Genomic DNA, 11112 nt, shown 5'->3' with positions numbered 1-11112 from the left:
GAATTTGCCAAAGGTTTTAGTGTTTATTTTTGTACATCTGGCAAAAAATTTGAAAGAATTGTTTTAATGTGGCTTTGTTATTTTTAATTCCAAACAGTTGGTACTTTTCCATGTACTTTTTCCATTCCTCCATCACAACTTCATGCACTAGCTACCAATATCCTTGTAGGTAGAAAAGCTACTTTAAAAAACTCTTCATTGTAAGGTATGCTTTATATAAAAACAAGGAGTTAAGTAAAAAGGAAGTCTCATTATACCTGCAATTTTGCCTTTTTTAGTAACTAGCCAGCTAACACTGTGTGTACACCGGACGTGACAAAACACAACAGAACCTATAATGCTGTCTACATTGGATGAGGTGTGGTGCGACAAGACAAATCCCCGACGGTAAACTGCTGCTGTGTTCTATTGTTTTTCAGTGGTCGCTTTGTCACAACCAGTGTAGACAGACTTTAGCTGTTGTGGTGCGGTGCGACAACTGTCGAGTCCGGTGTAGACGCGGTGTAACAATGTTTTTCCACAGTCATTTAACATGCCACAAATATTAAAGTTGGCACTATTTGGTGCATCAAGCTCTGTCCACATGACAGTAGTAAGACAATTTTAGACAACAACATTAATGTTTCTCAGCAAAATCATGTGGCAGTTGTTCAGTTTCACTGTTAAGTGGGCAACACTACTGACAGCTGACACCTACACGGATTTAAGAGTTATGGGTTTGATTGCCCTTTTCCAACTATCCTTTCACCCTCTGCCTATTATATATCTCATTTTGTTTTTTAAAATTAAGCTGTCGATACTGTAGCCGTTGAGTATAATATCTATGTTAGACTTTGTATCCTTGTTTTAAAAAAATGTGCCGTATACATGATGTTGTTCTTGTTGTTGTTTATTATTATTATTATTATTTATATGTAAAACTTGTTACTACAGAGGTACTACCTTTTTTGTAGGAATGAAGACCCAGGATTCTTTGATGGAGTGTTTTTAGCCCAGGACTCTGAGGTGTCCAATTTTGTTTTCCGTTGGCTGTCAAGAGTGTAAGTTTTCAATCAAGCTGAGCAAAGGGTATCTCAGGCTTATTACTTATTATACTTACTTGCTTACAATTATAGTAATTGGAAGTAAAGTTGGAAACACTGTAGCCTTCTTAGGTGTTTGGATGAGGGAGTCTTTGATTAGGTGTTGAGATTAGTGATGCAATTGAACTTTCACAAATTTTCACAAAGTGAAGTTGTAGAGCTGGATAAAAAAATACAGCTAGATTCTAATCCAGAGGACACAGAAAATCCATAATATTAGTTGCCACACATTGTCTGATAAAGTTAGACCATTGCAATTAACCTCCTGTGTGCCTTGGAGTGTTTGAGTGTACAGCCCTGCTATGTAATGTCCTTAAATTAACTACAGACATGTTGAAACAGTTTACTTTGTTAGACTGCAGGAAAAGCGACATGTGGGGAATCACACTGGACCGCAGCAAGAGAGACCTCAAAGCAGGCAAACAAGTTGGATGAAGAAGGTGTAGAAATTGCTGTGTGCAGGCATGGATTCCTCCTCAGAGGTTGGTATTGGTCTTGATAAATTGCAAATAAAGATATTTAGAGATGATGATCATCTGAAGCCTATTCTTCAGTATACAATATGCTCTCTACTTTTTTTTTTTCAATTCAATTCAATTCAAATTTATTTGTATAGCGCTTTTCACGATACATATCGTTGCAAAGCAGCTTTACACCAAATTGACATTTTTACAATATATGTAGTAGTAGCTTGATATGGAAGAGATGTGTGGTAAAGATCAATTAATGACGTAATCAAACAGACAAAGAACACTATAAATTAGTATCAGAATTCGGTAGTGCTGTATGTTTTCAGGGTTCGGCATCATCTGAAGTCCTCTGTGGGGTTGGCATCATCTCTTCTTAAGTGTTCTGGATCCAGACTGGAGCTTGTGAATTCCTAGTTACCATGGGATGTCAATCCCATGGCAAAAACAGAGAACAAATAGGAACATAATTAGTGTAGCTGCTGTTCAAACTAAGAAAAGGAAGATTTGTTAAACCAGAGCTAAAAGATTAATAATGTTCATTTGATCAGATATAACTGCAGGAGAAGTTTATGAGATGCATTATTTGAATGCTTGGCTAAAAAGATGTGTCTTTAAACTAGATTTAAACAGAGAGAGTGTTTCTGAACCCCGAACGTTATCAGGAAGGCTGTTCCAGAGTTTGGCAGCCAAATGTGAAAAAGCTCTGCCCCCTTTAGTGGACTTTGCTATCCTAGGTACTACCAACAGTCCAGAGTTTTGTGACCTTAGGGAGCGTGATGGATTGTAGCGTGGTAGAAGACTAGTAAGGTATGCAGGAGCTAAACCATTAAGTGCCTTATAGGTAAGAAGTACTATTTTGTAGCTGATGCAGAACCTAATAGGTAGCCAGTGCAGAGACTGTAAAATTGGGGTAATATGATCATATTTTCTTGACCTGGTAAGGACTCTAGCAGCTGCATTTTGGACGATCTGTAGCTTGTTTATTGAAGATGCAGGACAACCACCTAGTAGTGCATTACAATAGTCCAGTCTAGAGATCATGAATGCGTGAACTAGCTTTTCTGCATCAGAAATAGGTAACATGTTTCGCAGCTTGGCAATGTTTCTAAGATGGAAGAATGCTGTTTTTGTAACATGAGAAATATGATTTTCAAAAGACAAGTTGCTGTCTAATATAACACCCAGGCTTTTGACTGTAGTGGAAGTAACAGTATATCCGTCCAGTTGTAAACTGTAAGTCAAAAGAATCTGTGTATTGTTTTTAGGTCCAATAAGTAATATCTCTGTCTTATCTGAATTTAATAGCAGAAAATTGTTGGTCATCCAATCTTTTACATTTTTAACACACTCTGTTAACTTCGATAATTCAGAAGTATTGGTCTTGTTGAGATATATAGTTGAGTATCATCAGCATAACAATGGAAACCAATCCCGTGTTTTCTAATAATATTATCAAGGGGCAGCATGTATATTGAAAATAGTAGAGGACCTAGAACAGATCCTTGTGGCACTCCATACTTTACTGGTCATAACTGAGATGACTCCCCATTTAAATAAACAAAGTGGTAGCGATCAGACAGGTAGGATCTAAACCAGCCTAAAGCAGCCTTGGTCTGACGCACGAAGCAAGTCATTAGTGATTTTAACAAGTGCAGTTTCTGTGCTGTGAGAATGAGCACAGTTGAGCAGATACAACTTTCTCTAAAATTTTAGACATAAATGGAAGATTAGAAATGGGTCTATAATTTGCCAGTTCACTAGGGTCTAGTTGTGGTTTCTTAATAAGAGGCTTAATAACCGCCAGCTTGAATGGTTTAGGGACGTGACCTAAAGATAACGATGAGTTGATAATATTGAGAAGCGGTTCTTCTGCCACAGGTAACAATTCTTTCAGTAATTTAGTGGGTACGGGATCTAATAGGCATGTTGTTGGTTTAGACACAGTGATGAGTTTATTTAACTCTTCCTGTCCTATAGCGTAAAGTACTGCAGTTTTTCTTTGGGTGTGACGAAAGAAGTTGACATATTAGACGCAGTATAATCTACATTGGTTATTGTATTTCTGATGTTATCTATTTTATCAGTGAAGAAATTCATGAAGTCATTACTATTAAACTGTAAAGGAATATTTAGATCAGGTGGCGTCTGGTTATTTGTTAATCTAGCCACTGTGCTAAATAAAAACCTTGGATTGTTTTGGTTATTTTCTATGAGTTTGCGGATATGCTCGGCCCTAGCAGCTTTTAAAGCCTGTCTGTATCTGGACATACAGTTTTTCCATGCAATTCTAAAAACTTCCAAGTTAGTTTTTCTCCATTTGCGCTCAAGATTGCGAGTTTCTTTCTTGAGGGAATGGGTATTACTGTTGTACCATGGCGCAATACGTTTTTCTCTAACTTTTTTCAATTTGATGGGGGCAACAGCTTCTAACGTGTCGGAGAAGATGGTGCCCATATTGCTAGTCATTTTGTCTAGATCCTGTGTATTAAGGGGTACACAGAGCAGCTGAGATAAATCACGCAGGTTATTTGTAAATCTATCTTCGGTGGCTGGAACAATAGTTCTGCCAAGACTATTGCCATATAGTTAATATCAGTGATACGCAGCATGCACGATACAAGGAAATGGTCAGAAACATCATCACTCTGAGGTACGATATCTATATCAGTAAGATCAATTCCATGCGATATAATTAAATCTAGCGTATGATTAAAACGATGAGTGGGCCCAGTGACATTTTGCTTGACTCCAAAAGAGTTTATTAGGTCAGTAAACGCAAGTCCTAACGCATCATTTGTATTATCAACGTGAATGTTAAAATCTCCGACAATTAGCACTTTATCAAAATTAACCAATAGTTCTGAAAGGAATTCTGCAAATTCTTTTAGGAAATCTGTATATGGCCCTGGCGGTCTATATACAGTAGCTAAAACGGCAGGACGATCGCGCCGACGCTCTCGCCGTCCTTCAGGATTGCGGGTATCTGCGCAGAAACATCGAGAACGCGAGCACCAGGAAAACAGTGGGTGTGGAATTTACCTTTAGCTAAAGTATCACGTACGTACCGGACAATGGAGTTTCCGACAATCACAGCGTCGCGTTCCGTCTCGCGGAGGGGAGCGAAGCGGTTCCGGGTGGAGATCTCGAAGACCGGAGGCGGCGAGGTCCTCGGCCGGGGCCTGGCTTGCGTCTTCTGCTGCTGCTGCACCCAGGGTCCGTGGTGTCCCGGCACCGGAGTGAAGGACATCTGGGAAGATCGCGTCCAGGGTGCATGGGAGCTGTGCAGAGAAGCACACGGAGTAGAGGTGGTCAGAGTGTTAGTATCGCGCTGTATAACGTTACTTACCCGGGAGGAGTCCAGAGCGGCTCTCTGGTCTCTCAGCTCGGTCTGCCTCACCAACAGCTCCTGGATCTGCTTCTCCAAGGCCTCCAGCTCGAGCTGCAACGAGTGCATCTCGAACGTGTCCTCACCTGCTCTCAAAGGTGGACACAAATTCGCCATTAAAGCAAGTAACAGTGAGTAAACAATGGTAATGTGTGTAAATAGTGTGTAAACAATGCAAGCAAGATTAGCGGCAACCACGCTGGTGCTGCTAACGGGCTATAAGCTAGCAACTCGGGAAAACAAAACTAGTGATAACAAGGCAATCCGGATGTTTTAGTTGTACAATACAATAGGGGGTATATTCACACGTTATAAGAAACGAAAATGATGGTGTATAAAATTGATTTTAGATTGAAAAACAGAAAATAAGAAATTAACTTGACAGAGCTCAAACTCTAAGGGTGCGACCGCAACAAACGGGAAGTGACGTCAGGAAATCTGTATAATGCTGTTAATTAAACCAATCATAACTGATTCTCTTGAGCTAATGTATGCACTGTCCAATCAGAAGTTTTCAGATTAGTCATCACTGAAAGGCAGTGGAGGTTTGTTCAATGCACTCTCTGACTGAATTCTGCTCTCTCGTAAATGGGTTTGTTTCATCTTCATTTATTATACACGCCTCTGATCTGCAGCACTTTCACCTGTTGTAACAGGACTCCAGGGAAGTGTGTAAGATCCAGATGCGAGCTTTATTAAACACAGCGTAGTCAAAACAGGCAGGGTCGATCACCAAACAAACAGTAATATCCAGGGAAAGACAAAAGCAAAATCCAAATAAACAGGCAGAAGATCAAAATCCAAGTGAGCAGTTCAAAAGTAACAAATAAACAAGGCTATGAAACTAGGCAAAAACTATGGCAATGAAACAGAACAAAACAATGGCAAATCTATGACTAAGAAACAAAACAGGACAATGAAACAGGAGAAACACTTGGTAGAGTCTGCACAGGCAAAACAATACTTCACCAGGCCTGTTTGGTGTAGGTCTCCTTAAATGGCCACCAAACAGGAAGTAACCCATGAAGCAGCAGAGGGAGCGGTGACAGAGAGTCAATGGGTGAGGGCTCCCTCTGCTGGCGTGGCGTTACACCTGTCTTCCACAGAGAGCTTACTAGCTGACTGTCTCTTTCCTTTAGCGATTTCTTTATTGAATGATTACATAAAATTAATATAGTTATGAGAGTAAATATGATTTTAGAGGCATTTATGGTCAGTTTTTGCAATAAATACCTGTGACTGTACTTTTATTTTGCCTGTTACGTGTTGGATATTGTTCAGAAGTGCACAAATGCATGCAAACCATTAAATTAAGACAAACAACTAAAAGCTGTGGAGGACCCTGTATGTCATATGTAATATGAGTCACGGGACGAGAATGATGCCAGGAGCTAAATTACTGGTGTGCGGATCCAACAGGCTTGGTCCTATAGTGTTTTTACAAGGTTTTTTTATAGAAATAAAATCAATGTAGTTGGTCTGTACATGTTTGCTACATTAAGATTCAAATATTCAGCTCTGAGCTGCAAATTGAGTCATTTGTTGAGAATGATTTGAAATGATTTTAGACGGATCCAAAATATTTAATTTGTTAATAAACGTTTAAACAAACGTTTAAAATAAAATTATCAAAGTCTGATTGTTGCTGTGTTTTCATTCAAATATAAGGCTGAACCACACATTTTTTAGAAAATTTACACACTTAAGTTTAGAAGATAACAAGTTGAAACGACTATTAGAAGTTAGAAGTGTTAATTTGCCTAAAATAAAAACAAACAAAAAAACGTAATAATACTAACCAAAATAGGATTAATGCGTATGCCTATAGCCAAAGCACAACATCTCCAATTTTATATCTGATTTTTTTTTTTGTAAATTACACAAATAATTATAAAGAATCAAAAGTAATAATGAATTTAATATGATTTTTTTGAAGTGCAAAAACCGAAATGAACCGCGTTGAACACTGTTGTCTGATTTTGCTGCATTTCCTCAAAGGAAATATTCGAAACGAAGCCACAGTTTCGCCACAGGCATCTCCCCACAAACACAGCGGTGTTTCGTTTATGAATGAACCTGCGTTTTTTAATGAATGTAGTGAGTCATTGAATGAATCAACTGTTTGAACGAATCATAAAACGAATAATTTGACAAAGACTGCCATCTACTGACAGTTTTAGTTTCATGTTTTGAAAAATAATTGTAGTTATTTAAATCATTAAGTATTTCTTAATTCAAAACTTTATATTTAAAACACTGATTTCATCTTTTTAATTTAATTTTAAATGTTAGTTATTATTTCCATCACTGTATGTACGCCAATAAACTTTATTAGTATAGCCTAACCATCAGCATATGATCCTCCACATGCAATTTCCAGACACAACTGCAGGCTGAATGGCGACAGCACACAGAAATTAACTCATACACATAGACCTCTCAGCTATAAATGTCCTATTAAGAAACATTACTGTCTTACCTTTACTGCCTGCCTGTATGCAGAACTCCAAATGTGGCCTTTCTCTCTGGGCTGATGCTGATGAAGTCACACATGAGGGCATCAATGTCTAAACTGTCCAAAATATCTCCATGAACATGCATCAGAGCAAGGTGGGTCAGTCGTTTTTGCGTCATGGTTGTGCGTAACCATGTCTTCAGACGGCGGAGAGCAGAAAATGTTCTCTCTGATGAAGCAGCTGAGATGAGGAGACTTTCATGGGGAGGTTTTCAACTTCTTTGAAAAGAGCTCTTGTTTGTGGATGGAGTTTAAACATGGCTGTTGTGATGTCTTTTACTGTATCGATGGAATCACTGCAAAGATCTCCCATCATTTTCAGCTGGATCTCCAGTCTTTGTTTGTCAATCTGATGTGGCAGGTGAACAGAATCTACATCTACAATTTGCTTCTTGTTGGCTGCCGTTATAAACATGTTTTCTCTGAGAGCTGCTGTTTTCACACCATCTTGATCAAATCTCCTCTTTACTTCTGCTCTGACCAAGTCCACAGCTTCATAAAATTCTCGTCTCCAAAATGAGTGTTGTGCAACTTGTGATTCTGCCTCTGGCTCTGCTGTGTGTCGATAGTGTGTTGGGGGTTTTGTCATCCTTTTCTCATCTGACATTTTAAGTCCTGCTGAGGATACAGTTTGTAGCATTTTATCCACCATTGCATCATCCTGAAGGGCCTCCATGCATCAAGCAGTTCAGCACACTTAAGGGCGCCCAGTGCACTGGCTTTGGTTTGCTGCAAACTCCTGGCCACCAACTCACATGGCTCGAATATTGCTTCACAACAAAGGAGCCCATAATAGGTTTTTGCTTTCATTGCTTGCTTGTGCAAGCCTCTGATCTTCACTCTGATATCTCCTCTAACACTCCTGTCCTCCTTAAGCTGCTCCATTGTTTTGGTTATTTCTCTGTAGCCACTACACACACGTTTGATAGCTGTTGTCTGTATGCACCATCTTGTTGGACATATGGCCAGTAAGGTAACTACATCATCGCAGCCAAACATTGACTAATAGAGATCCTTGCGTTTTGCTGACTCACGGATTACCACAGCTACACCCTGAACAAAGTTACCTGAATCCGCAATGAGACGCACCTCACGTGCAGCCTCCTGAAGAACTAAGTCAAGTGAATGGTTGGCACAGTGGACGAAGAAGGACTCTGGGCATGATTTTTTTAGCCACGCCTGAACACCCAAAAACCGTCCTGACATGTTAGAAGCTCCATCGAAACAATATCCATGGAGACGCTCTAATGGGATGTTCAGCCTGAGAAATACATCTTTGATGCACCTGAACAGGGTCTCTCCACTGCTGTCAGGGGCACTGTAAAATCCAAGAAAATCAGAGTGACCATCAGCTGTCAGTCCATAGAACAGACTATTTGAGGCACGGGATACAATCTTATGTTGATTTGCGCAGGCATACTGTTGAATGATTTCATTCTGGATCGTGTCCGAGAGCCAGTTATTTCCCCTTTAACCCACTGTCTCTCTCTTGGGAGATTGTATGTACGCTACGTATGTAGCATCAGTTCATAAAAAAATGCCATCACGTGTGCTGTCACCCCGAAAAGCCACCCCCTTTTTTCCTAGGAAGAGAACTGACCTGAACATTAGCTCCAAAACATGCCTTGCTGTATCTTGAGCTTGGCGGGCAGCATCAGATAAAATAGCAGTAATTGGGGTGTTTTGTCCAGCGACAGCGATTTTTTGAATGGCATCGCAATGAAGTTTAGACTTCTCTTGTTCGTTGAATTTTTCTGTGGCTTTCCACCAGTTTGTGAAGCCTCCCTTTACAAAACTGCTGTCAAACCTCACACTATCTTCATTAATGAGACGTTTTTCCACTGCTTTCACACAGCTAAAACAGACAACGCGATCACCTTCCTCAATGCAGCCACCTCCATTTGTTGAACCAGTTTGTATTAAATGACGAGAAAATGTCTCTTTTCTGAACTGCCTTCCAGGAAATCTGAAGTTGGCTGGTTGGTGTGGAGTGATTGCCTCGGCCAAATCGATAATGCTAGTATTTTGTGCTGATACTTCTGCCGCGGAGGCTGATGTGGTGGACGCTTTGGAGGAGCTGTTGCAGAGCCGGCGCCAGACCATGACTAACAGGGGGGCACGCAACATCTAACAAGGGGGCATACAATTAGCAACAATAACTTGCAAAAACGAGGCAAAAACAAAAACAATACAGTGCAAGCCCATACTCATACAACTGGCACAGACTGTCAGCTCATTTCCCGTAAAGAAAATCACAAAAATCAATATTACCAACAAAACAGATGAACAAGTAACACATTTAAGCGTGCGTAAATAAAATAAACGCATTACCTTTTAAAAAAGATGAAGGCGGCGCGTGCGAACATTAAACCTCCTTAAAACGGTGTCCTTCCATTCGGTCGTGCATTTTCGAGTAAGATCCCTCTCAAAGGCCAGCTGTACTAACTGGGCCTTCCGTTTGTGAAGCATTGAGCGTCTGTGGTCGCTAAAAACATTGCGCAGAGAGGAGAAAGAATTCTCACACATCGCTGTAGAAGCACCGAAAGTCAGAGCATGTTTAAATGCAGTCAGTACACTGGGCATCGTTTGCAGAGCTTTGTGGTATTTGGAGAGAATTAATTTTGTGGTCCAGTTGTCCCCCTCTGTTTTCGATTCCTTTTGCGACCTCAAAAAGTTTTTCGCAACTTCAAACTCTGCATAACAAATTGGTGATTGTGTCAGGTCCATTATGCATTTCACAGTCTCAGGATCCAGAAATAAATCACTCTCTGGATCAAGCACAGCCAGTGCGCGGTATAAATGTGAGTTTTGTTCACTAAATCTCTGATCCATTTCTCCAACCACTGAATCTACAGTGCTGTAGTACAGTCTCTTGAGTTCTGTTTCTACGTCATCCTCTCTTTGACCCGTTGTTTCTTCCACCAAATAATCGTCCATATTCTTGTTTCCCGTGCGTCTTCGCTTTGGGGTCGTGGATTTCGGCAGCGCATTGGCAGCAGCCGTGGCTTTCTCCCACACTTTTGTAAATCCCTCATCACAACGAAGTTTCTGCATGCACACTTTCGCACTGGTCACAATGCTCAGACCTGTCCAAAGGTCAGTGTCCTCCCTCTGCAGAAGCTTATTTGGTGGATCCAACAATGTGAGCACTTCGTGCACAAGGTTCGCAATGAACAAGAAGCTGGGTGTAGATATCTCTCTCAGCAGGCCAACAGCTTCCATTCGCAGCTCTGGACCATGGGCTCTTACAGAGTCAATTTCAGTCAGAAGAGATGTGATCTCTTCGAAGTTGTTCAGAATGACGGAGACGGTAGCTAAATGGCCTGTCCACCTTTGTTCAAGAAGCCGTTTGAGGCGCTCACCCTTGTAGTGCACAGCTATTGTGGGCTTCTTACAATATTTGTACAAGCCCACTGAGCAAAAGTACGTCCAAACGACGTCATTTCAACGTCTTTGTCGGACGTTGAAATGACGTCCCCTGAAGAGCCAGAATGAAAGTTTTTACAACGTCTTTTCATGACGTCTTCTGGACGTCCAATAGTGACGTTCACAGGACGTCTCTAGAAGGTTAAAATTTAGTTCAGATCTGGTCATTATGGACGTATTTTCAACGTCTTAGAAGGTCAACTGCAGTCTCATTTAGATGTCATTTATACTGTT

The 11112-nt window shown here is 40.5% G+C and overlaps 1 protein-coding gene across 3 annotated transcripts; it reads right to left on the bottom strand.

The window, feature by feature from the left end:
- Positions 1–3817: 3817 nt before the first annotated feature.
- Positions 3818–9626, bottom strand: LOC127158321 (uncharacterized). Of its 3 annotated transcripts, XM_051101484.1 has the most exons (3): positions 7417–9626; positions 4899–5023; positions 3818–4830 (listed from the first exon to the last, which is right to left on the bottom strand). In XM_051101484.1, exons 1-3 carry the CDS (start codon positions 7496–7498, stop codon positions 4606–4608), a joined length of 432 nt encoding a protein of 143 aa, XP_050957441.1. In that variant the 5' UTR covers positions 7499–9626; the 3' UTR covers positions 3818–4605. The 3 variants fall into 3 exon arrangements, with proteins under 3 accessions (XP_050957441.1, XP_050957439.1, XP_050957440.1); XM_051101482.1 differs by having other exon boundaries at positions 3818–5023; XM_051101483.1 differs by lacking the exon at positions 7417–9626 and adding an exon at positions 5582–5953 and having other exon boundaries at positions 3818–5023.
- Positions 9627–11112: the final 1486 nt, after the last annotated feature.

The sequence above is a fragment of the Labeo rohita genome, unplaced genomic scaffold (genome assembly GCF_022985175.1).
Source record: "Labeo rohita strain BAU-BD-2019 unplaced genomic scaffold, IGBB_LRoh.1.0 scaffold_1451, whole genome shotgun sequence".
In the NCBI taxonomy this organism is placed as follows: Eukaryota; Metazoa; Chordata; class Actinopteri; order Cypriniformes; family Cyprinidae; genus Labeo; species Labeo rohita.
This window is presented reverse-complemented; position numbering and strand designations above follow the sequence as displayed.

Bases quoted from the DNA above. Each gene is read 5' to 3' on its own strand.
- LOC127158321 (XM_051101482.1), bottom strand. From the start codon at position 7,498: ATGCCCTCATGTGTGACTTCATCAGCATCAGCCCAGAGAGAAAGGCCA. The intron at 5,024-7,416 runs GTAAGACAGTAA...CTTTGAGAGCAG, and splicing joins CATACAGGCAGGCAGTAAAG to GTGAGGACACGTTCGAGATG.